At 41.9% G+C, this 26,878-nt stretch overlaps 1 protein-coding gene across 3 annotated transcripts in view; it reads left to right on the forward strand.

Annotated features, from left to right (window-relative positions):
• The window catches only part of SPTBN1 (spectrin beta, non-erythrocytic 1), a 196,124-nt gene that overhangs the window by 36,330 nt on the left and 132,916 nt on the right, over window positions 1-26,878 (forward strand). For all 3 annotated transcript variants that reach the window (XM_082852264.1, XM_082852266.1, XM_082852265.1), the window contains exon 2: window positions 17,721-17,915. In XM_082852264.1, coding sequence (XP_082708390.1) covers window positions 17,768-17,915 — 148 coding nt within the window. In that variant the 5' untranslated portion in view covers window positions 17,721-17,767. The remainder of the gene's footprint in view (window positions 1-17,720; window positions 17,916-26,878) is intronic.

The raw sequence follows: 26,878 nt of genomic DNA on the forward strand, positions 1-26,878 counted from the left end.
TGGCCCTACTCGGTGATGAGCTCACTTTTTTCATTCCCATCCATCACCCTTTAGGGGGAGGGGTGCAGATGATTTCACAGATTTTGGGGGCTTAGGAAATTTTTGTTTTGTTTAAGGTAGAAAGGGCTCTAGTTGATCAGTTGTTCTCAACCCTTTTACAGATCCTGCTGCCCACCCACACCTGACCCTAATTAAATCACAGAATCACCAAAAATGATGGTGATGTGTACCCAGGGCTGGGAACCGCTGTTCTGCTCCAGTCCTCTCTCTTTACAGACGAGGAAACTGAGGCCCCGAGCCTCTCGGTGACTTGTCCCAAGGCCTCCTCTGGGACTGAGCTGAATGTGGGGTCATCGTTTTCTGGAAGGGATGTCAGAGGCTATGAGTGTAGATCTCTGGTGATCTTCTCCCCAGAGGCCTGTGGACGGAGTCAGGCCAGGAGGCTGCAGGGAGCAGGACCCAGTGCACAGGATGGAGCGTTGAGGTCCCCACTCCTTTCACCCAGGTAGAAACCACCCTCTGTTTTCCCACTAGAGCGATCTACATTCCTCAGTGACAGGGGAGATAAACTGCCTCAGGTGCTCCTTTTTTTTTTTTTTCCCCCCCTGGAAACAAATAGGTTTGTAATTAGCTAACTGAGATGGCAGCTTCCAGACCACTTGCCCTTTATCACCAAAGAGCCTTTTGAACAGCTGGTCCCCTCCTGCATCTCTTAGAGGCTTCCTTCTCCCCTTTTAGGGAGCAGTATATATTAATTAGGCACAGTGTTTGGTGTAACTGACAATTACTAATGCTGTGTTTGTCTATTAGGGATAACTTAAGCCAATTAAGTGCTAACTTAGCTGGATAGCAAGGTGCAGGTATGTGTTATCCAAAAAGAGGGGCTGGACCGGGTGCACTCTGCATTGGTCATTTCCAGCCCTTCTTATGTCCGAGGCTTGGTCTACGATGCCCTCCTTACCTGTACTTCCGCTGCTTCCTGCTTGGGCAGGTGGGTGCTACAGCTCGCTGCGCACTGGACAGTGGGACTGAGGGCGATAACCCAGCTCGCCCCCTCTCCTCGCACGGGGCACCTGTGGCGCACCCCACCTGGGGGAAGAAGCCTCTAGGAGAGGAGATCACAAAGCAGGGGGCCTGGGGAGTTGTGAGAGGAGAGGAAGCCAGGACGTGGAGCAATTTATGTGCACAGACACTTTCCTTGAGAAAAGTTGGAAGAAATTTTGGTAAGTGTTTATAGCTCCCTGAAAATTTGTGCTGCAGGTGATGATTAGCATATTTTGGAGCGTTTGGTAGAAACACATTTGCATTGTAAAGCAAGACTGGATTAAAGGGTTTTGGTTCATTTCCAGACCTGCCGTTTATTCTTGTAATATGACAGCATCCGTTTCCAAATGTGAAACTCGGAGAAACGAAGAAAAGAAAAATGTTCGTGTTTTTCTTCTCAGGATGTCAATCAGAGAATTCGCTCATCCTTTATCTAAAATACTCACTGGTCTCTGAAATGACCCTCCATCGCCACCCCCAAGAGGGAGACTGTGGCTGTGATGGGGAAGCTGGTGATTTTCTGCTTTCTGGCCCCGAAGGCCTCACCCCTGCTCTCATCTGGAAGCTGATGGTGAAGGTTTGTTACTCTTGTCAGGAGCCAGTAACAAGGACCTGAGGAATGTAGGCCGCGGTGGGCAGAGGGCATGAACTGAGCCCTGCGGGATGGTCAGGCTGACAGAGTGGTCTGGCTTTACCTGCTTACCCGCTGCTCTGGGAGGAGCTGGTTTACATCAGAGAAGGCTGCTCCTGACATCGCTATTTCTGGCAACAGAGGCACAGCAGAGATGGAAGAGACTGCCTGCCGTGTAGAGGAAGTCAGATAAATATTCACTTCAGAGAATGCGTCTTGAGGCCTGCATGTGTATGCATGGGTGACAGCTCCCTGCTGCCTTTTCCTGCCCACGGTTCTGGATGTAAAGATTAACGGGTTTAGCCTGAAGTCCATCAGAGATGTGTTAATGAAAAATTTATCTCAGTGGGAAACCAAGGGCAAGCGCTGGCTTTGCTGGCCTTTTTTTCCTTCTTCTTCTGTTTGGAATGTACACTGAAAGCAAGGGGGAGGGGGCTCCTCATCCCTCACTTGGAAAGCCTGTTGGACTGGTTAGCAGGAACTTTCTGGAACTTCTAGAGGGAGGTTGCCGGAGAGTGTGTGAGTCGTGAGCAGTGGGGATGAGGAGGGGCTGTCCCTCATTCAGAGCCAGCCGGGAGCCCTGCACAGACTCCTGGGGTAACACAGCAGCCACCTCACCTCAGAGGAGCGCGCTTGACACCCCTGCGGTTCCCTCTGTGGTCACGAGGAAAGAGAGCTGATCCTCCCGGCCTGCGTAGCTGGAGTCCTTCCCGGCACGGCAGTCATTCTGGATTTTACACTAAGAGGGGTTTTAACAACTGGGTACGTTCTTAGTCTTCTAGTAGCGATCCCTAAGTTTAAAAAAAAAAAAATCCTTTTCCTGTGTGGAGCTTATTCTACTGAGCCAATTAATTAAAAAAAAAGAAGAAGAAAAAAGGAAAAAAAGACATTTTGGGACCCTGGTCATACAGTCTCAACCTGCCCCCAAGACTGGAGTCTCCATTCTGATGTAGTTTACTCGATTTCTTTCCATCTGGAGATATGAGAATGATCTCGCAGGAACTTGGCCGGGCTTTTCAGCACACGGTGTAAGCCAACGGCTGCCTTCCTCTGCTCGGAACACTAGGCACAGTGTGAGGGGTTTCTTTGCTCACCTGCTTAGGGCTTTTGCAGTCAGAGCAAAACCCTTCCTGTCATCCTTCTACAGGCCATTGTGGGGCAAGATGCATTTTAGAGAAATCTCTTTGACCCTGGCTCCCTCCTCCCTCCCTTGGAGAATCTGAGGGATTTAAAAGGATCCAAGGCAAGAAGTGTCTCCATAAGCATGAAAATGACCATCCTTATAGGTCACCGTTTTGATCCATGCTCTCATCACTGGTCTTACAAACAGGCCTTCTCTTTCTAGTCTTTGAACAGATCAATCAGTTCATTTTGAGCAGCGCATCAATACAGAAAGCATAGGCCCATTGCCATAAGGCAACACCAACCAACTTCTGGCTGAGAAACTGCTAAATGCCTGACTCTTCATCATCCCATCGCTGAGTGTGGTTACAAAGAACGGCTTTCCTGTGTTTTCTTGATGCTTCCAAATGTATCAGTTCACTTTTTGCAGACGTGTTTTGGTGATACCATGATCTGCCTATAGAAAGTGAGCGAGATAAGGACACTTCTGGGAACCGCATTTAAAATAGCCATAATAAAACAAATTCTGCAGCCGGTGTGGTACCTTGTTTATTTGATTTGGTTTGTCACCAACTCATCTTCTGAGTAACCCCGTAGTTATGCCAGGACTAAACTGTAAAATGACCGATGCTGGATATGTGAGCATTGACCTTTAAGTGCACTAGGTGGGACTGATGTGGTCCAGTCCCCTCTGTTAGAGCAAAAATCTGATCAGGAGAATCACAGAGAAATTTCTTTTTTTTTTTCTTTTCTTTTTTTTTTTTTTTGTGGTACGCAGGCCTCTCACTGTTGTGGCCTCTCCTGTTGCAGAGCACAGGCTCCGGACACGCAGGCTCAGCGGCCATGGCTCACGGGCCCAGCCGCTCTGTGGCATCTTCCCGGACCGGGGCACGAACCCGTGTCCCCTGCATCGGCAGGCGGACTCTCAACCACTGCGCCACCAGGGAAGCCCCACAGAGAAATTTCTTAGGGAAACTTGAAATGCAGTCCCCTTCTCCCCAAACTGAAGAAGCAAAGAGAGGTACAGAAGACTTGTGAAGCACAAACTGTTTTATATTCTGATATTCTATGACTTTCTTAGATAAAAAACTTTTTACAGTTTCACATCTATTTAGATAGCAGGAATGTCTCTACTTTTTGTGAAGGACAAAACCCCAGGCTCAGTAATATGCCCTCAAAAATATGTCACATCAGCATAGTCAGTGTTTTCCAATGAAAAGTTTTTTAATAAACAGATGTTTTATTTGCTACCTTATGATATTAAAAAGTATAAACTTACCTAATAGAATAATTGTTTTGATAATAAATATTTCCAGTGGTACACTTAAAATTAACGTTTTCATCAAAATGTAAAAGCTGTTTTCAAAACTCTTTGCCCATTTTTTTCAGTGGGGTTGTGAAACCCAATGTAAATGTTTATAAATGTTTGCAGAAGGGTACTTTTGTTTTAAAGAGAACGCAAATGTTCTCTTAATACGAAAACACCTCAACAAAGAATGGTTGTAATTAAAGTAATAGATAGTCAGTTAAAAATAGAAAAAAACCCTTCTTCTGGAGTATCGTCAGCCCCATGGAAGAGAGTGTGGTGTATACCTTGGGAACCAAGTTGTGGGTACTGTAGTATTACTGCAGTGTGCTGATCAGAAGAACGGTGAACATTTTCTGGTTAACCAAATCACAGAGGCCTGTTCGTTGGAAGGGATCTTGGAATTCCTGAAGCCCAGCTTCGCACCCAGTGCTCTGTCCTACTGTGGCTGCCCTGTCAAATGATACTTTCCCACCCAGAGTGAGCCTCTGGTGGTGCTGGTGAACTCGCTTGCTCTCGGGTCAGCCCTCTGCATTTTTGGACAGCTCTAGTTGTTCAGAAAGCTCCTTCTAACCCTGAGTTACTACGAATTTGTTACTCACTGCCTGCCAAGGGGTCTGTGCCAGTGCCGACATGAGGGCTCCTAAAGCTACTTAAAGACAGTTGTCTGGTGTCTCTTTAAGACTTTTTTCCCCAGAGGGTCCTAAGTCCTGGCCGGGACTCCCAGGTGTCTTACAGCCTGGCTGCCCCCTTCTGGACACACTTGAGTTGCTCAGTACCATGGGTGGTTACTTCATGTCTAACAATTGCACTACCTTTTGCTGGTGCTTTGTGTTGAGCTGACCACGTTTTCTTTGCACTGCTGTCAGTTTTCACGACTTCTAACCTTGGGTACTTGAAAATTCTAAATGTAGGACTTGATGTATTCTTAGTCTCTTCTTGGTCCAGGGCCCTCCGTGGGTACTCAGTGTGCTTTCTGAGATCGTAAGGAAGGTGTTGACTAGCTTGGGCCCTGGGTTATGAATTTGTCCCACCACTCTTTAATCTTCAAGTCAGCACCCTTTGAGTATGGCTGTTCAGCCAGCAATAAAGATTTGATTTGGGAAATCAGCCTCTGTAATTTAGATAGAAATTTGAGGTTGCCATTTGAAGTTTTTACTTTGGTGACTATGGGAAATCAAAAATTCTGAGGTGGTAAGTAGAGTAGAAGAATTAAGATATAGATAATCCATTATCATTTAGGGGTTTATTTCAGTTTTGTTTGTTTGATTTTGACTGTTTCTAGCTTTAATTTGAACAAACTTACCATTGGATAACCTGGAAAATTTTTCTTCTTGATACAGCTGCTTTGGTAGGGAAAGTGCCTATCATACCCTTGGAAGATTAAAATTGTTGAGTATGAAGTTTATTCATTAAATGTTTACCTATTGCCTGCCATGTGCTAGGCAGCATACCTAGGGATATATTGCTGAAAAAGAAATACCTAATAATTCATGGAGAGTATGGTATATAAAGTGAGATAGTCAGTTAACAATTACACAGGTAATTTTTTAAACACTCTCGGTACATGCCACGAGAAAAGATTGCAACAAGAGCGTATAGCAGGAGGCCCTGGGCTGGGAGCTTCAGAAGAGCCTTCCTGGAGAAAGTAATGTTTAGGCTGACCTGTTTCTTGTTTATCTGTTGTCCCTATCTTTAAAACTCACAAATTATTGAGAGAGAGCAGCTCCACTGCTAATGAGAATAGAAAGCCTTCCTAATTGATACTTTTTGGGTTGGAATTGGCATTTAATGGCACGAAAGACAGCTTTAGGGTTCACTCAGACACCACTAAAAATCCAGCCACTGCTGGGGTGCCCACCCCTTGATTTTCTCTCTCTACAGAATCATGGGATGCTAACATAATTTGATTCCCTCCAGTTCTCTAAATTGCCCCACTGTCCTGTTCATTCTTCACTCTTGCTGAGTCTGACAAAAGAAACAGCTAACTTCTTTGAAAGTGTTTGGAGGAAGGAAAAACAAAGTACGTGTTACGTTGTAGATATTTTGGGAAGTAGAAAACTAGTTTATTAATAACATATTTCAAGGAGATGAAAACGCAGGCTTGATTTTGGTCAGGCAAGGACTTCAAAAATACAGTTTCCAAAATCACATCACGAGGGAGCTTTTAAAGAAGGAAAGTCAGAGCAGTCTGGGTGTTCTGGTTCTTGTTCTTTAAAGCCTATATCCCCCTGTTGCGGAGACAAGGAAGGTTGCTGGTTTCCTTTGCTCTCATGTACGCTCTCTCTCTCTCTCTTTAATTTAAAAAATTATTTATTTTTATTCAAGTATAGTTAATTTACAATATTATGTTAGTTTCAGGTGTGTAGCATAGTGATTCAGTATTTTTGCAGATTATACTCCATTTTAGGTTATTACAAGATAATGGCTGTAATTCCCTGTGCTGCACAGTATATCATTGTTGTTCCTTTGCTCTTGAACCTGATTGAGGACTTTGCCAGCTAAGACCTCATTTTCATTTTGAAGTAATTTGAGCAGTAGAGGGGGAGCCCAGCAAATCTGAATTGCAGGCCCCTGCCCCTGTAGCTTTGGAAAGGCCGTGCTTGATCCTCTGCCTTTCTTCCAAGCTTGGAGTGCTGGGCTGCTGGGCAGGGTTGGATTATGGCCTGGCCCTGTGGTGGATGTGTGTGCTTGTGTCTGGTCACCTATGGTGAATGTATGCTCATGGTTCTGTATCAGAGAGCTCCTCTGTGATTCTAAACTTAGGCAGTATTTTAACCACTGTGGCTCATTTTTCTCGCATGGCAGTGTTTAAGTATTATTGAGAGCCAAAGTGAATCTCCACATTTGCCCTAACTGACCTTTGTTACCAAGCTTCATACCGAACACCTATGTAGTCAAGTTTTTAAAAAGTAATGTGTGGAATTCTAATGGATTTCGGTTTGTATATGTTGTTAACAGTGTTTTTTTTTAAAAAAAAAAAACACCTTTTTTTTTTCAAATTGATAGGTTTAAACAAATTTTAGTAATTTGATCATGTTTGATCATGTTAAAATGGTAATTATTTGAATGTTTTTTCTGGGATTGATGTCACTTCTCCTTTTCAAGTATCATAGGCCAACCTTCACTCATTTGGTTTATTTGAAAGGTTACAGATTTCTAAATAGTTTGGGAATCATTTGCCAACCATGCAGAGGGGGAAGGCTTGCTGCTGACGTGTAAATCCAAGCAGTGAGGGTTGTTTGAACTGCTCTTTGAGACAATTTAACTAATAATATTTAGACCTTTGGAAATTTGGCTATTATTAGACAAGCCTAGGATTTAAGTCATTTTCCAAAGGAGAATGATTCTCAAAATATGACATATTAAAATAAGTATGTTTGTTTATCCCAAATGAGATTGTGAAATTTGTGATTATTCCATTCCTATCCAAATATGACCCTTCATATTTTGTTGGTTGAAAATAAATTTCTTATAAAAATTTATCCTATGCTAAATGAATCTGGGTGAGGAGACTGTTGCCCCTTACATAACAATTACAATTTATCCTGATCCAGGACACATTATTATTTACGCAGAAAGAAGCATTGTGCTTCAGCATTAGAATGCTCTGTTGGTGACACTGCCCGTGCCACCTGCCATTTTCTTTCACGATTGTTTTTGAGCATCTGCGGTGGCTTAAGTGCTGGTGCTGGGGACATAAAGATGAGCAGGACAGAGAGGATCCTGGCCCTCATGGAGCTTAGCGTGTGTGCCTCGTTCATCATTTCCTGTAGTGTTGCTTTTCATTGTGGTTTTACATATTTCTGTCATGTGATCATTATTCCAGGAAATTGTGATACGCATTTTCGCTTGGTAAGATTTGCAGAGAATTTAGGCACTGGGCTGTTCTAGGAGTAAAAGTCTGCTTCCAGATAGCATGTTATTGCTCCTCTGTTGTTCAGGCACTCAGGCCTTATAAAATTTCCCAAAGAGTAAGGCCATGAAGTGCCAAACTCACTGAAAGTCAGGACTGGCGTTTTGGCAGCAGTAACATTAGACCTACACCCTAATGTAATTTAAAACTATTCTGGAAGTAAAGGGAAGACCAAAGTGGTGATTTATAGCAGCTCAGAAACCCCACGCTGGCCATAAGACCATGGTGTTAGGTCTGCATTGAGTTAATGATTTCACTTTTAATTGCTTTTCTCTGTTAATAGAACAAAAGCAAGGATAGCCTTTAACTGCCAAGTATATGACGAAGCCTTGTATTTTAATAGGAATTATTTTTAAACGTTTTTGTTTGGTTCAAATTACGTGATTTTGAGGCTTATAGATAAGTACTGGAAAAGCTGACCTTACTTTCTTGATCTATTTTCGAAATAAAGCTAGTGTTAAAAAATTTTAGGGCTTACAAATTTATATTTAGAATCTAGATAGTATCATATGTAGGTACAGAAAATAAATAAAGTACTTTGTTTAAAATTTTCAAGTACAAATAGTACATAAGGATAAATGTCTATGCCATATATTAAGAATTTTTCTTTTGTTTAAGGCACACAAATAATAAACCTGTTTATAATTTTACTGTTCATTGTGCAGTTCACTCTGTAAAGTAGAGGGTCAGGGAGATGCCTTGTTATTCCCCCTACGTTCTACTTTTCCTTGTAGAAGAAATGTATTCTTGGTCATACTGTATAATGATAAGTTCTTAAGCCACCCTGATGTAATCTTTTAAACAGATTGTTTTAAAATAAAACGAATTATAGCCAGTGTATTTTCTGATAGTGAATCTTTTAAAATAAGTAATTTTCTTTATAGTTAGGGTAATTTTGCTACTGCAAGTAGTAGAACCTGGTTTAACCTGCCCATGTTAAAAAAAAAATAAAATTTGTCCCTACAACTTTATTCATAAAATTAGAACTGGCCTTCCAGTGGCATCTTTGATCTGGGTAGGAAAGAGGTTACTTCCGAATATTGGGAATGAAGGTGTCTTAGTCTGTGTGAACTGCTGTTACAAAACATCATAGACTGGGTGGCATGTAAACAACATTTATTTCTCATAGTTCTAGAGGCTGGAAAGTCCACGAACAAGGTGCTGGCAGATTTGGTGTCTGGTGAGGGCCTGGTTCATACACTGCCGTCATCCTGCTGTGTCCTCACATGATGGAAGGGGTGAGGTTACACTCTGGGGTTTCTCTTATAATTCCATTCATGAGGGCTCTGCTGTCATGACCTAATCACCTCCCGAAAGTGCCAACTCCAAGTGCTGGCACATTGGGTGTTAGGAATTAACATGTGAATTTTATGGGGGAGGGAGACACAAACATTCAGTCGGTAGCAGCAGGCTTGTAATGAGTGCTTTAGTCTTTGAGTGTTGTAGGCAGAAGATGGCTAAATCATCACTGCTTCCCTGAAGTACATACGTTAGTGCTAGGGAGGAGTAGCCTAATGTGAGTTTTTATATCAGAGGCATGATAAATGGGACCCATGGTGTATGAAATTCCAGTTCTTTAGTACAGGGAAATGTGCTCTTCATGTTTCTGTCTTCTAAGGCCTGCCTTCAAGTCTTAATTTACCTAAAGGTGGTACACATCTTTCCTTTAGCTTGGACAGTGTTTCTTAACCTGTTTTCCACTGTTCTCTTCCTCCACCAGAAGTCTTTTAGACAGTTTGAAATTTTAATACCCATGAAATTTTAATACTACAGATATACTGTATCTGTGCTTACATAAAAGAAAGTTTTTTTGCCCCAACGCCCAAATGAATTTTCATCCTTTGGGACCAGTATTGCCCCCATTGAGAATACATGAGCTAGGATACCTGGCTGGGTGGGTTGTGCCCTACCTAGTAATTAGGCTTTGAAGGAGGCTAATCTATTATTTATTTAAGAACCTTGAGTCCATTAGACAATTTTCTGATATGGACCGCTGTTAAAGGGTTGTTCCTCAAAGCACAAGCTCTTTATTCATTCATGGAGTCATACACACTTGTTTCAAACCCTCCTGGCTTCCTCATTTCCTTGCTGTGCCACCATGGGCAAAGCCTTAGTTTATTCATTGTAGGCAATAATAGTATCTACCTCAAAAGGTTGCTGGGGAAGACTGAAAAAGCGAGTAAAGCACCATGCTTGGCATAAAGTAAGCCAGCAAAAAAATGAAGCTATTTTTAATAGTACTAGAGTTTTCTTTGGTTGTTAGACATCAACTGTCTGCATTTTAAAGATTAGACAAGTTCTTACGGCTCTGGGTTCAGTGGTGATAAAGTTATTATAGGTGTTGGGTTCATAGCTGTATGACTTGATCCAGTTGTTTAAATCTTCACGCCCCAGTTTCCACATTTTGTTAAGATAGAAAGCAAGGTAAGTTGGTTGAAACTTCAAATATAGCAGTAATCCTAATAAATGTACATGGGTTATATTTGCCCACTAAATGACAGACTCTTGGATTGAATTAAAAAATAAGAGACATACCTAAGACAAAATGACTCTAGAAGGTTTAAAGAACAGAAAGGGGGTGGGGAGGGACAGGCAAATATTGCTATCAATAAAAATAGAATTAATATATGAATATGGAGGAAATAGAATAGTTCATGTTAACAACCCACCAAGAAGACAAAATAATTATGATTTTGCATGTATCCAGGGCGTTACAAGGGAAATCTGTTAAAACCACAGTCATAGTGGTAGATTTTAACATACTCTGTCACTGATAAATAAAACAGACAAAAGTTAGTATGAATATAGAGTATTTGAAGACCACCTTTATTAACGAGGTTTCATTTTAAACAAGTCTCTGAGTACCGTTCCCTCGCAAAATGGTCTGAGTCTATGAATTTTGGCTGGTTTATGCAGCCATATAATGCTCTTTGTACGGTAGATGTGTTTCTATAAAGCTCCAAGTAAACTAGATAATTGTAAAAGTGAATGATAAACTTTTCTAAAGGAAACTTTTCTAAAGGACTTTGTATGCGTGTGAGTTTTTCTTACGTTGTCAGCTCTCACACTAGAACTTTTTCTGTGTGTCCTGGTGTTTGTGAGCAGAGAACTTTGAGTGTTTAGGTTAGACTCTTGAGCCTTTTTTTTTTTTTTTTTTTTGCGGTATGCGGGCCTCTCACTGTTGTGGCCTCTCCCGTTGTGGAGCACAGGCTCCGGACGTGCAGGCTCAGCGACCATGGCTCACGGGCCCAGCCGCTCTGCGGCATGTGGGATCTTCCCCGACCGGGGCATGAACCCGTGTCCCCTGCATCGGCAGGCGGACTCCCAACCACTGCGCCACCAGGGAAGCCCCGACTTGAGCCTTTTTATGGAACTGGGTCCGTGAACCTGAGTAACGGTCGGTTAGCCAGATTTATTCATCACAGTGGTTCTAGATGTGGTTCCTTGCAGAGACTCCTCTTTATTGGCCGTTTACACGTGCTGCAGGTTGCCTCGGTGGCAAACTGTAAGCGGGGTGTGACTCTCTTGCTTTCTGACTACTGAAGAGTTGAGAGGATTGAGGCAGAACTCTCAGAGGTCCCTTCCTGGAAACTCTCAGACATAGTTTGGTCTCTCCAGAGTCCCTGAGCAGGATCTTTTTTGTTGTTTTTTCTTCTTTTTTAAGGTGGCACACCAGCAGTCCAGTGTATGCTTTTTCAAGTTTTTTTTTTTTTTATCAGTGAAGTGGGAGGGTTTTTAAGCGTCTGCAGAACATTTGGGTTTGTGAATTCTGTCGAAGTAATTGTTGGCATATGGTTTTCCTCCTTAAGAAGGGTTGGCAAATGTTGTCACCTTTTTCTTTAATTTATTTGAGCCTTTAATTAATATTGGGTATTAACGAAGTGTGTGTTTGTGCACGTGTGTAGCGCCAGTGAAAATTCCATTTATTTTCTCTTTGTTGCTTTGTTCTCTAGTTTGGACAAAAAATAAATTATTTTCATGGGTAAAAACTAAATTAAAAAGGAAAACATACATTTTAATAAGTACGTAGAGAAGTACCTTGTTAAATATAAGTTCGTGTTCATTAGCAGCCTAGTCTAAAAATGTGACTGCCTTGAAATGGAAGGCAGAGAGCCCAGCAGATCTGTGGAACTTAAAAGGGTATGTGTTTTGGGCTTTATGACTGATGGCGACGGTACCCCCGTGGCAGCTTGAATTGTCATTGCTCCTGTGGCCTCACCTTCCCATCCTCCATCCAGTCTCCCACCCTCTCAGCCAGTCCATAAATAATTAACAAGCCCTTAATGTTTCCAGGCACCTTGCTAGGAGTTGAGAAATATAAACAGTGTGATGGGGACATGACCTTAAGAGCCTGTGTCCTACTGATGATTAGTAAATAGAAGTTTTGTAATTATGAAACGGCCTTACGATGATAAGTGATAGGGCAGAGGTATATAAGGAGGGAGGACATATGTGGGTCATCTAACTCAGACTAGGTGGTGGTAGTGGTGGTGGTGGAGGGATCAGGGGTGGCTTCTTGGATGAGGTGATACATCAGCTAGGATTTGTTGGAATAGGAGAGAGCTGTTCTAGGTAGTAGTTTTGGAGGTGAGACCGGAACATGACTTTTCCTTCAGGAGCTACAAGAGTTAAAGACAAGAATATTGAAACCAGGCTGGAGAGCTGGGCAGGCCCCTCATGAAGGTGCTCATTTCTCTTCAAAGGGTTCTGGGCATTATTCTGAAGGCAATGGGGATTTATTATTCTGAAGGCGTGGGCATTGGTGGATTTTAGTCATGGGAATAAAGTGATTAGAATTACATTTTAGAAAGGTCCCTCTGGTGGCAATGTAGGGTTGTGGATTAAAATGAGAGGTGAGGCACTGGAATAAGAAAGTATTGCTTGAGCTGATTTATGAGATTTTCAGGAGGTGCAGGCAACCTTGGGGCCTGAATATGGGAGGAGAGAGAGAAATGAAGGATGACCGCAAGGTTTCTAGCTGAGGCCAGTGGGAGAAATGAGGGTGCTGTTCAGTGAGGGAGTGACAGAGGGAAAACAAGGTTTGGAGGGAGGAATTAGGAGTTTAGTTATAGACACGGACTTGTTGATCCTTAGGAGACGCTGCCCTTAGCTGTCCAGGGAGTGGTTGTCAGCATAGGGTAGTGGGTAACATCATCCAGGCAGACGGAAGAGGGCAGTGGAAGGAAGCCTGGAGATAAACTATAAAGAACAAAACCCTGTGTGTTGATCTAATAGCCATGTGACAGGGAAAACAGATACGGTACCTTGGAAAATAAACAGATCAAGTGTTTTCCCTCTGGACTTGGCCAGGTGTTGACTTTCAGAATTTTAGTCAATGAAGAGAACTGTCAATAATAACTCCTAAAGCTGGGAGCGGTGAAGCTCCAGTTTTTTTCCCGATGGTTATGACCTTGTGGTAGCATGTGCCAGAGCTGGAGGAACCTCTTTGCCTCTTTGGGTCTATGATAATAGCTTCTTCATCTATTTCTGTCTTTGTCTGTCAGTTTGAATAAATAAAATTGTCTTCTTAATGAAGCAGAAAATGATAAAGCTTTTGGAATGTCTTTGTTATTTTTGGAGAATTACAGTTCATAGGAATTAGAGAGGGCAGAGGATTAGAGAAGAGTAATTTGTGGAGGGGGCTTGGCTTTTTTACATACTCCTTATTTTTATACGCGCGTGTGCGCGCGCGCGTGCGTGTGCACGCACACACACACACACACACACACACACACACACAGAGTTAGGATAGAGAAGAGCAGGGAAGCAGTTTTAATCATCTTCCCAATGTCTGGCCACAGAAGACATGAGTATTATTCATATCACATCTGGGATATTAGTGATTTGTATTCACTCAAGGATTATTTAATGGGTACCTGCCCTGGTGATCAAGTCAGAATTCGGGCTGCACCAAGCCAGCTGGGACAGTGAGAGCCCTTCTCTGGAGCGGAGATTGTCTTACCTCCCACCACCCTTACGTAGTTCTGTCAAGCTTTCCTAATGGCAGCCCCACCACCAGGCCCAGTTCCAAGATGGCCAGCCCTCCTCTCTTGTCTCCTCCTAATCTTCCCACAGCCATCGAAGTACAGATTGCTTCACTGGCCCTTGGGACACATGGCTGATAGCTAGCACCTTGGGAAAATCTAGCCCTTTATAGATAACCGCTTGGGGACACCTGTAGGTGCGATGTAAGCTGCCCCCGCAGCTGGCACCATCCTTTGTTGAGGTGGGTTAGGGGATAATGATGGTAGTAGCTTGCTGGGCTTTCTGGGATCCCTGTGCCATGGCCACGCTCTCATCCATGCTCTTGCCTTGACTCCGACCATTCCTTCACCTTCAGATTCCTGCGTTGTTGCCGCTGAATATCTGGAAGCACCGTTCCACTATGGCCCTGGTGGCGATGTGGGATCTTTTTTGCTTTGACATATCCCTGAAAATTAAAAAAAATATATATTCTATCATTATGCAAACTCTACTGTTTGGGGAGGATATTGCCTTAGGACAGAGAACGTTGAAGACAAAAATGCCCGATATCCAAGTTCTTAGACGCTCGAGTGAAACAGTCGAATAAAAAGAGTAACTTGTAGTCGGTATTTCTTTTGTATACAGACTCGTAGGAACTTTTGCTCCCCAGTCACCCCTTTGTTTTGAGGAACGATGGTGTTATTAAAGAAGAATACTTAGGAAACATGTGCTGACATTCTCTGAATGACTTATTTTAAACTTAAATCAGGGACTCAATGTTTGCTTGTCGAGAAATTTTTGGATAAGTCAGTGGTAGGGAGAGATTCATGGGATGTAGTTGGGCTGACTCTGGAGTCGGGTGACGGGAGGTTGGTTGCTGCGCTGGAGGCCTCGGTGTGGCTTGTTCTCATTGGTCAGCAGGTGGCACCAAATAGCCAGGACGAATCTGGAGAGAGGTATGTGGTGTTTCGATTTCACCTTGGGTTGGGTTAAACATTTTGGAGTTAATAGCACTCTCACGTTTTTTCCCCCTAGAGATGGCATCCTCCAAGGCTGAATTTTGTAGAAGTCTTTGGTTTTAATAGAGTCATAAAACTTAGCCATCTCCAAGGTCAAATGGTACATAACAATATTGATTTTCTTTTTTTTGGAGGGGTTATGACTCTGAATGCTAAAAGCCAACTTTAAGATCCTTCTGTGGAATATATTTACTGGCTTAGGTGTCTGAACTTTTTCGTGTTTTTATGAAATCTTTTCAGTATGTTGCTAATGGAGGTGTTAAAATTGATCTACTGATAAATTTATATATATATATTTTTTTGATAAATTTATATTTTTGACCTTGATAATGTCTGCCTGATGGGAATCCAGGATTTTACTCCCATCGGAGGTGTTTCTGTTTGAGCAGAGGTGGGTGACTCTGAGTTACAGATGGTGATTCAGTTGTGAGGGGGACACGGAGGATGTGTTGGGGATATTCTTGGATATCTTGTGAGAAAACAGCTAATGACAAAAGAGGGGGCAGGTCTGTGCTTTTGCCCCCAATTACTACACTACTTGAGGTGCAGTTCATTTGTTTCAGCTTAATTTATTGTCCACGGACCCCTGGTTGCGTGTGCCTTGTATGGTTCTGTGCTAGAACTTGAGAAAAAGCTGCCTTTTGAAGCACAATAAGAGGAATGTTTCTTTTCTGCGTATGTGGCTTTGTTTATTTTCTTTGTTTGGTGCCATGTGTGGGGAAAAATGTGAGCTCGAGTGGTCCATTTGTGGTTGCCGGGTGGTGTCTGGTTTGATTAGTGCATGAGCTCCAGTGATTAGGCTTGCTAACTCTGGTCTGTGCGTGCATTCTTGGGGCACGCTGAATGAGGTTTCCATGAAACGAGCATCCAGGTACAAAATCTTATAATTAATTTTTGAGTCTTAAGATGGGGCCTGGGGGAAGGGATGGGAGGGGGAGACGACAAACATCTTTTCCCTTGGGATATCTTCCTACAACTAAGTGGGGGGGTGCATCTTTCTTCCTCCCTCTCTTTTTAATTTACTTAGATAGGCTTGTATATAAAATGTGCAGGAAGTTAACCACACCTGTAGGAATTAAGCGCATATCCTTGCCTCCTAGAATCTGTTTTTCACACAGCACCAGGATCTTTTAAAAACATACATCCAGTGATGTCAGTTATTAGGTTAAAATCCTGCCCTGGATTCCCTCACACTTAGGTTAACAGCTCTTTGTGGACTGGCTCCACCTACCTTTCCAACCTCATCTCCTTGTATCTCTCCCTGCCTACCAGACTTGGGCCACGCTGAGCTCTTCATTCCTCCAACAAGCCCTGCTGTTCTCACCTTAGGGCCTTTACATGAGTAGTTTCCTTTGCCTGGAATGTCATTCCTCTTGATCTGGGTGTGACAAGACCATTGAGAGCTCAGTTTAAATACCGACTCAGACCTTCCCTGACCACCAGCTCTAAAAGAGCCATTCATTCCTTTTCTCTCTTTTACTTTTAAATTAAGATATAACAGACACATAATACTTTGTAAGCTTTAAGGTGTAAGGTATGTTGATTTGATATGTTTATATATTGCAGTATGATTACCACTGTAGCATTAGCTAACACCTCTATCATTTCACATAATTATCATTTCTTTTTTGTGGTGAGGATGATTAAGTCTAGTCTCTTAGCAGCTTTGAAGTTTATAAGACAGCATGACTGATTACTCACTCTGTGTCACATCACTCCAGTTTCATTTTATTTTCTTTTCAACTATCTTGTCTTTTCTTATGTGCTCTTTTGGTCCAGCTCTTCCTAGTAGGATGTAAGCTTCACTAGAGCCAGGTCCTTATCTTGTTTACCGTTAACCCAGCATCTGGAACAGTGCTGAGCTTGTACTAGGTCCCCGGAACATTTTGGTTCCATGAATGAATAATAGCTGTATTGAGGGGAGAAGCTATATATTTAAAGCTAAATGTATCTCTCTTAATTCTCTGAGGGCACTGTGATAAAGATGGCAGTGGGCCAAACGTTGAGGCTGAAGTTCTTGTTTCCCATTTATCCCTGTAAAACATTGTGGCCCTGGTGGGTCCCTGAGACGTGGGTATTGGGGTGGGTAGTAGAATTTGTAATAACACAGTCATATACATAATTTCAGTCATTTTTTGGTAACTGTTAAACACTAGTACTGTCCTTGCTGCTGTATATTTACTATGTCATTTAATCTTAGGCATCAGTTTTCTAATATGTAAATGATATGTTTAGATAAAATGATCTGTTAGTTCTCTTATATCACATTATATGAATTTCTAGGAGAAGCTAAGAGATTATAGTTTATGGTGACACACAATAGAAACAGATTAGTTCGTTCAGAATACCTACCCAAGGTAGGTATTCATCCAGCTCTAATAAAACTTTAAAACTGCGAAGTTTAAACTTTAGAAAGGAGGAAGAAACCCACCCTTTGTTGGGTATCCGTCATCTCATTCCGTCTTCTCAACAACCTGTAGAGTATCTTCCCTCCTTCATGTCTGCGGAAACGGAGGCTCAGAGGTGTTACGTGCCTTGGCCAAGGTCACACACATGTTACGAGGCAGTGCTGAAGTTCCCAACCAGCTTCGATTGACTCCAGAGACCTGCTCTCAGCACGTAGGAGTTGTGTTACCTTCTGCTCACCTTTCCCCAGTAGGTTTTGTGGGGATCGACAGCTTAGACTCCTGACTAGGGTTTCCCTTCTGTTTCTCACAGACCTCTGAGAAGGAGCTGATGTGGAGAAGCAGCTGAGGCGGTCCAGGATGACGACCACAGTAGCCACAGACTACGACAACATCGAGATCCAACAGCAGTACAGCGATGTCAACAACCGCTGGGACGTGGACGACTGGGACAATGAGAACAGCTCCGCGCGGCTCTTTGAGCGGTCCCGCATCAAGGCTCTGGCAGGTAGGGTGCCCTTATGTCCCGTCACAGAGGCCTGGGATGCCTTACAGGTCCCTTTGAAATCATCCACCCTGTCCCCCTCTCAAGATCAGCTCAGCTCTACTTGAACACGTCCCAGCAGAGCAAGCCGACTGTTTCATAAGGTGGCCAGTTTCCTATCTGGGGGACTGTCAGTCCCACAGCCCAAATGATTCAGAGCCCAGGGTGGTTTTTATAGCCGTTCAGAAAGAGATGCCCTAGGCTTGTCAGAAATCTTTTATTTTTAACACATCTTACATTTCAGTATATTGAAGTATACTATACCTTAGACACAAAAATACAGTTTGACCCTGGAACAACATGGGGGTTAGGGGCACCAACCTGCTGCACGGTCGAAAATCCATGTATTTGACTCCCCCAGAACTTAGCTACTAATAGCCCACTGTTGACCTGAAGCCTTATCCATAACATAAACAGTCGATTAACACATAATTTGTAAGTTATATATATGATATACTGTATTCTTACTGTAAAGTAAGCTGGAGAAAAGAAAATGTTATTAAGAAAATCGTAAGGAAGGGAAAATACATTTACTCTACATCTGTATATTTATTGAAAATAAATGTGTAAATGTAAGTGTACCTGCACAGTTCAAACGCTTGTTGTTCAAGGGTCAACTGTATACAAATTAACCTGTTTACTTAGGGCCTGTGATATATAAATTAACTTGACCTGTTACAGTACTTGCGTTGAGTGACCAAGGTTAGTTAGTATCACGTGCAGAGGTTTTGGATCTGAAAAGCAATAGCTTAATCTGGTGAGGGCACATTTAATGCTATAACAGGTAAGTCTGCCATTGATAAAGTTAACAGGTACACATCCCTTACTTCATGATTTCTCACTCCCTTGTTGCTGTTGAATACTTAGGGCACACTTTTACCAGGACCCTAGATGGGGTGGAATTGCCCTGAAAATCAGGAAGGGGGTTCAGTCACAATGAAAACTCAGCAGTATTGAATATGTGTAAACCAAGGGGCCAATGTGGAGTTTATTCAAAATCTTGCCTCTGTACTTTGAGACCCCAAATAAAATGATTTCCAAATGAGAAAAGTGGGTTTATGTATTTTTTCCTAATATCTTTAATTATGACAAGTAAACAAAAGTCATGACTTAAACAAGTGAGTTTCCTGTTAATTGTGAAGATAGCTGACTTTTTTATTACCTTTACAGTGTAATCTGTTTATGAGGCATGTGTCATTTGGAGTTCTCTTGATTGTAAGCAAAAGGAAACCTAACCCAAAGTGGTTTAAATGACAAAGAGACATGACAGAGAATAGTAGACAAATTTAGCATTTAAGCCAGATTTGCTCCTGGGCTTAGATGGTATGACCAGGATCCAGTTTCTTTCCACTTTTTGGCTTTCCTTGCTGGTGTGGACTTCATTCTCAGGTAGGCTCTTGGGTCCCTGGAGTCCCAGGATGGCTGCCCTGGGTCCCAGATCTGTTTGTAAGGACATCCAGTAGAAAAGAGCACCTCTGCTTGCCCAGTACTGTACTTCCACTATGGCCGTGGAATCAGTCTCACTGGCTTGACTGTGCTTGGGTCACGTGCCTCTCTCAGAACCTCTCTCCACTGGAGTCAGAAGAGGATATGCTGATTGACATCAGCTAATCGGAATGCATCTTGGGGTGCAGGGAATTGCGGGGTTGGGAGTGGCGAGGGGTCAGTCCCACCCAAACAGCTTGGCTAGAAACTTCAGAATACAACAGGAAGGAGGAAGAGGGAAATGGATGTTGAGGGTGCAGGCAACTAAATGCTATGGAAAAATTGTTCAGCTGCCTTAGGATAATTTGTTTGTTGAGTGGTGGTGATTTGTAGGTCTTTCTCGAGCTTGCCTGATTGGAGGGCATAAATGATTAACCAGATAGTCACTCTAGAATTAGAGCTTTAGTTTCTAGCTTATTCATTAACATGGAACCTTATGGAAACCATGATCTTGTCTTGTGCTAGTGGATCGATTTGTACTTTAATGTCTTACCTCATTTTCTTGAGGTTTCATTTGAGCTGTTAGACCAGTATGATATTAGTGGCCAGTTATCTTTGATCATGAGTCATTTACTTTCTGGTTCCAGACTACCAGGTACAGTTGACCCTTAAACAACGGGGGTTTGAACTGTGTGGAGGATTGGTGTCCCTCACCCCTGTGTTGTTCAAGGGTCAGCTGTAGTATCGCCCTTTTAAGAATTTTACTCGCAAACTGCAGAGCAGTTCCTTGCTTTGTTCTTTTCTCTAGTTCCAGAGGAGATCCCCAGCTGTCCTTAGGATTAATCAGTTGTCCCTACACTTCCTAAGATGTCTTTCCCTCTGTGTTATCCAGGTCCTTGAACAAATGCTAATAATAGTAAGCATACTTACAGTGTGTCAGGCACTGTTTTAAATGCATTGCATATATTAACAGTTAATCCCATAACAATATGAGAGAGATGATAGTTATCTACAATGTATAGATGAGGCAGCTGAGGCACAAAGAGATTAAGTAGCTTGCCCAAGGTCATACCGCTGATAAGTGACTGAAGGCAGACTGACTCCAAAGTGTATATGCTACTATTTTTTTAATATTCAGCAAAATGGTTCAAAGCTCACTGGTGTAGAGAATTGATGCTGGGTAATGCACACATGGTAAAAAGATCTTCAGAAGGCTCAGAAATGCATCCTGTGGCTTGAGGAAGCCATGAGTAACCACGAGAAGTTACTGAAAAGAAAACATGCTGCCTCCAGGATAAATAATGTGGGGGGGGGGGAAAGAAAAGAAAAACAAAAAAAGAATTGCTTTTAGTGAATCCAGAAGATACCAGGAAAACCACCTGTTCATGGAAGAAATTATCTTGCTTTATTATCTGACTTCCCAGCTCTGTGGGACAGAAAAGTCTCTGAGCTCTCTAAGAAGCCTTATAAGCTGATAGCGGGAGTAACAGATCAGACCAGCACCGTCTAGAACTGTGGTTTTAGAATTTGAGTGGTCTTCAGAATCACAGCACAGATTATGGGCCCACCGCCAGAGTTTCTGATTCAGTTGAGTCCGAGATGGTACTTGATAATTTACGTTTCTGACAGGTTCCCAGGTGATGCTGATGTGGCTGGTCTGGGGAATCCCATTTTGAGACTGGTGTAGAGTATCGATGGTCATCTGGTCTACTTCCTTGGGTGTCTGAGGCCATTTCATCTAGAAACAAAACAAATGAACAAACAAACCGAAACCAAACTCACAGATACAGAGATCGTATTAGTGGTTACCACAGGGAAAGTGGGGTGGGTATGGGTGAAAGAGGTGAAGGGGGGTCGACTGCATGGTGAATGGATGGTAAGTAGAATTGTGCTGGTGATCACTTCATAGTGTATACAGATGAGGAATTCTATTGCTGTAAACCTGAAACTTACATATTAAAGAAACCTTTAATCTTTTAAAGAAAGGTAAAAGCTAAACATTTTCTTTTTACAAGTGATGGGTGTTTATGGTTTAGGGTTATATTTTGTGGAATCAACACAAATTAGGGGAAGTAGGAAAAGTAGTCCTTTTAAAAGTGCAACTTTTAGCTTGAAAATATTGATAAAGTAATTAAAATTAATATCTTTATATCAACGCTCATAAATAGTGAATTTAAAAAATTAGGAGGCTATGTACCAAAATATTCCATGTTTCTTTCTGAGTAACTTATTTCTTATTTGTATTTGAACTTTTTCCTGAAATAAATATGAACAGTTTTGTAATTAAGAAAAAAAACAACATAAAAACATCTTAACATCTAATATCACATTCAAAAGTTTTGATTAATTTTTCTCCCAAAATAATGGCATAGAGAAGTAGTAGGAGAAAGCCTGTGTATGAATGAACATTTAAAAAAATGACAGAAATTAAAAACAAGATTACTTTGGGAGTTGTCACTTATCAGCATTTATGAGATAAAATTTTGCAGGAGAGCCTTTCTGCTAAGGTACAGACATGGGAAAAGAAATTGACCTTGAGTTTATGTGGTTATGGGGAATTAAGAACAGCTGAGAAACATAGGAAAATGAGGTGAAAGCACCTAATTGTATCTTTTACATTACATGGATAGAGTAAATAACACATATTAGTGGCTGTATGTGTAAGCCAGATTCCCTTTAAACGTAAGTATTTATTTGAGTGACCAAGAATTTTGGTGGAGCATTTAATCAGCTAAAGCAGTGATGTACTTTAAATGTCCAGATCAGTGCTGTCTGAAAGAAATATAATACTACACATGTGATTTTAAATGTTCTAAGTAAGATATTTCACTTAATCAGACAATCCAAAATATTGTGTCAACATGTAATCAGTGTAAAAAACTTATTATAAATGAGATACTGTACATTTTTTATACTAAGTCTTTGAAATCCAGTATATATTTTATTTCCCATGTTTCACATGGTCACTTGGCCAGTGGCTGTGGGTTTGGACAGTGCATCTCTAGTGCCTTCACGTAGATGCTTTTATTGGTGAAAACTTTATAGATCCTGCTGAACAAATGTGGGCTTTAAAATCCCTATCACGAATTTGGTCTCGAGTATAGTTGTGAAGCCATGAGTAGTTGGCCACTTGGCTAAATGTGAATTTAAATTCTGATGAGGAATAACCCATCAATTGAATCATTATTATTATTATTTTTTTTTTGCGGTACGCGGGCCTCTCACTGTTGTGGCCTCTCCCGTTGCGGAGCACAGGCTCTGGACGCGCAGGCTCAGTGGCCATGGCTCACGGGCCTAGCCGCTCTGCGGCATGTGGGATCCTCCCAGACCGGGGCACGAACCTGCGTTCCCTTCATTGGCAGGCGGACTCTCAACCACTGCGCCACCAGGGAAGCCCGAATCATTATTTTTAAAATAATCGCTCTTTATATATGTGTGTGTGCCTTCCACTTCTAAACTTTTATTAAATGGATGCAAAGTAGCAACAAAGGTCCTCCACACTGCTGTTTCCGCTGAAAACTTTGGCGTTGTTCTTGAGCTCGAACACTATTTTTGGATGCAGAAGACTCAATAGCAGACTTGTGTAAACATGCATATTCCAGGGTGTCCACGCTCCCTCCAAAAAATTGAGATTCACTTCAGTGGGAGGGAGCACAGTAATCTGCATTTTTAATGCATACAGTACTCTTTGAGAAACACTTTCCTGTGACATGGTCTAAAGTGTTCTCACTTAATATTCAAATCTTATTATCCTTGAGTATTCTCACCAAAGTGAAAATCAACTTTTCATCTCTCCTTTAAAATATTAGTCTGCCCTTTCCCTCCAGTAAGTAGGTCACAGTTATGTTTTGATATCTCAGCACCTAAGAAGGCTTAATGTTCTGCCTGAACTGAGTAGAGAGCTGTCTCGTGGCAGGAGGAAAACATTCTTGCTGTAATCCCTGCCCTCATTATAGCCCCTGTCTGGGTGCGTCTTCCTGCAGGAGGTGATGGATGTTCCCCCATCTAACCCCAGCCCCTAGAGTTGTTTGGGCCTTTTAATTTGTAGTCTCCAGGAGGGCAGAACATTTCTTGGGGGCCTAAATTAGCTCTCTAGTGCTAATTAAAATTAGTGGGGACTCTTCAAAAGTTATAGATAAAAAAATTCAGGCACAGGGTTTTCTCAGGAGGAAAAGACTTGGATTCCATACACTGAGAATTAAAGCAGAACTTGCCATCTACTTTCTGCCAGTTGACTGCAAATTTCAAGCTGTCATTAAGGTTATATACTTAAATTATTTACTTAATCCCCAAATAGATAGACCTGTGCCTATATGGTGGAAACTTATTTTAAAACTGTAAAAGCTGTTTTAGTTCACCTTTTTTGAGAGATGTCTTATTGTCTTTTCTACCTAAAATCATGAATTTTTAATTAGGTGGTTTAGATATTGGCTTCATATTTTTTAAGATCCCCTGTGCTACGGTGGTTTTACTTAGAAACTTCCCAGAATACGACTGTTAATTCACAATCAATCCCCCCTGCCAAGACTGAATACACAAACAAACAAATAGATGTAAAATATTTTACTTCCTTTTAGTGGAAGTAGGGTGCCACCTTGCTATTGAACATGCAAAGAGATCTATAAAACATGGTCTGGAATGATCTAATTAGGAAGATAAAACCTATTTACATGAAACACGAACTAAACTTGTACGCAAGTGCCAAGAAAGTAGTGCTGTAGTAATTTAGAGAAGGATTGATCACAAGAGGGAAAAAACAAAGTCATCTTAAGAGGACGGGTCAAGGAATGTAAAGAACATTGGAACTTGGAGAGAGAGAGCGTGGAGCCTGAACCTTGGCGTGGCTGCTTCCGTTTCCACTGCAGCAAAACAGAGGAGGCCTTTCACTGAAACAGAAAGTGCTTTTGGCTTCTCAAGATGAGACACCACCTTGAGCTTGGATTCGTTCCTTGAAAATTTTAAGCTAGAGCTTTTCTTATGTGCATACTCATCACCCTGTTCAGATGGAACACTTTTATGCCCCAAGGGAAAGGCTTCTTGCATGATGGAGTGGATTTTTATAGTTAGGATTAACAGATTCGATAGCTACCCCATCTTTTTCCCCATCGACTCTTGAGGCTGTTTGCCTAAATTATGCATTATTTGGGATTATTTGTGAGAACAGGCATGGTCCCTAGTGCCACTAAATACACCACCCATTAGTTGTGAAATCTGAATCTGAAGGAGCATTTCATATCAAAGAGGTTCATGCAGGCTAGTGAAGAGAAGGTCTGTTTAGGTCATTACAAGTAGTCCTGGATTATACCCTCAATTTATTTTCTATATACATAAGGCTTCAGTAGTTTCCTGACTGTAGGACTGCAGGAATCTTTTCTTTCTTTTTTGGGTAGAGCTTCCTCAGATTTCCCTCCCCTCTCTTTCTTCTTACTGCTGTAGATGACGCCCTCCTGACTTTTGAAATCAGCTTGGATTTCCGCTCCTGTGCCTTATATTCTTCAGATTTTCTTCTCATCTCAGCAATGGCTGAAACTCCATAGCAGCTGAGATGAATGATCCTGGCTGGGAGAAACAGCCTACTATTCCTCTCCTTCATCAAACCTCTTAACCACACACCATTCCTCTTCCTAACCCAGCCCCCATTCCTGACCTTCAGTCTCTTTAAAGTTTCATTCCTTAGGTCAGAGAACTTCTCAATCCTCATCGCTTTACTCATCTCTTACTGCACCTTAGCCTTTGTCTTAACTTCTCACCCTACCAGAATATTTTCCTTAAGTCAGTCCCTGACTTTTGAGGAGCTCCAGTCACCATTTCTAGGGGAAAATCCCATATACTTTATGCTTGATTTGTGATTGAACTTAGGGAATGTGACCTGTCTTTTGTTGGAGACTGCCTAGGTAAGCAAAAGAGGAAAAATTCATGATTTTTCTCCTCTCTTCTACTTTTCCTGGCCCTCTCTGCATATGTGTACCCTCCACCCGCCGCCATCTGTCTGTCTTTTAAATATCAGCTTTCTTGAGATATTATTTACATACCATAAAATTCACCCTTGAGAAGTGTACAATTCAGTGATTTTTAATGTACTCACAGAGTTGTGCAACTATCACCACTAATCCCAGAACATTTTTATCACCCCCCAGAGAAGTCACATACATATTAGCAGTCGCTTCCCATTTTCACTCCTCCCCAGCTCCAGGCAGCCACTGATCTAGTTTCTGACTGTGGATTTGTCTATTCTGGACATTTTATCTAAATGGAATCATACAACATGTGGCCGTTTGTGACTGGTTTCTTTTACTTAGCAAAACGTTTTCAAGGTTCATCCGTGTTGTATAGCATGTTATCAGTACCTCTCTGATTTTTCCCTCTGTTCTCTTATGTGAGTAATGGTGGTAGATTAGTGAGGCAGAACAGAAAAAATTCTATGAAAGTTACTGACAGGATAATACTATGATTTTAGCCGGCAGTTGCCTGGGAATAGATGGCAAATACCTCGTAGGCATCTGAAAGTACTGTAGAGTTAAGTACTTCTTCATTTACCTGGATGTGGTCATCAGATAAGCCTCCTGGCGGGTGTTCGGTCATCTCATATGGTCGTCTTTGTTCCATCTGTTAAATTCACTTCTACCGTTTAACTCTTTTGCCAGTTTTCTATCAAAGTGGACCTGTGAGCAGGTAAAGAAGAAAATATAAGAAGGTAAAAAGAAAATACATCATTTACCTACAGGGCATTTATAAAGTCCTGTCCCCTTTAAAAACATGTCCCACAATGAGAACAAGCTAAAAGTGTCATGAAGTAGGTTTTAGATTAACAATGGCAATTCATATAGCTAAGGTTTTTATTTAACCACCATCTGCGGCAGTAACATTCAATTTAAATTTCTAATTTGTAGAGAAAATTGATGCTGGGTAGATGTTAAATAGTTTCTTAAATTATGTTTTGATGTTTGACACCAAGTTGATTAAAGAAGGTGGCTTTGATTATTAAACTGCGTATTTGTCGGTAGTTTTGACACGATCACATAAATAGTAACCCAGTGGGAGGGTTCTGGGTAAGAAGGTAACAAGGTGGTTTGTGTCTGCTGATTGGCTTCTCTGGAAAGAATTCTGCATTCACAGTTATTTGGGGTTAGTCCTTTCTGGTTTTCAGGAACAGGGATTCACTTGAGTGTCTGAATAAAGATAGTGTGTGGTGGAGTGGGGGCGGGGAGGTTACTGCAAAGTTTCAGGTGCATGAGCCCCAGGAATCCATTAGTGACGGAGGCTGCTGTAGGGCTGGAGGTGATCTTCATCTTTCAGGTAGGGCGGGTACCTCGTGGATGGGAGCCCCCTGCATAGTGCTGGTATCTGCTCATCATAACTCAGCTCACTGATGGCTTTGGTATGTTATGGTTCCAACTCTACCTCCTGCCCATCTTTCTTTTCTGACGTCACTGCTAAACGACTCAAAATCCTGGCCTTCTCTGGTTCAGATCTCTGTGAGGTTGAGTATGGAGTTGGGGCTC

This window comes from Leucopleurus acutus (genome assembly GCF_964270905.1).
Source record: "Leucopleurus acutus genome assembly, chromosome: 12".
NCBI lineage: Eukaryota > Metazoa > Chordata > Mammalia > Artiodactyla > Delphinidae > Leucopleurus > Leucopleurus acutus.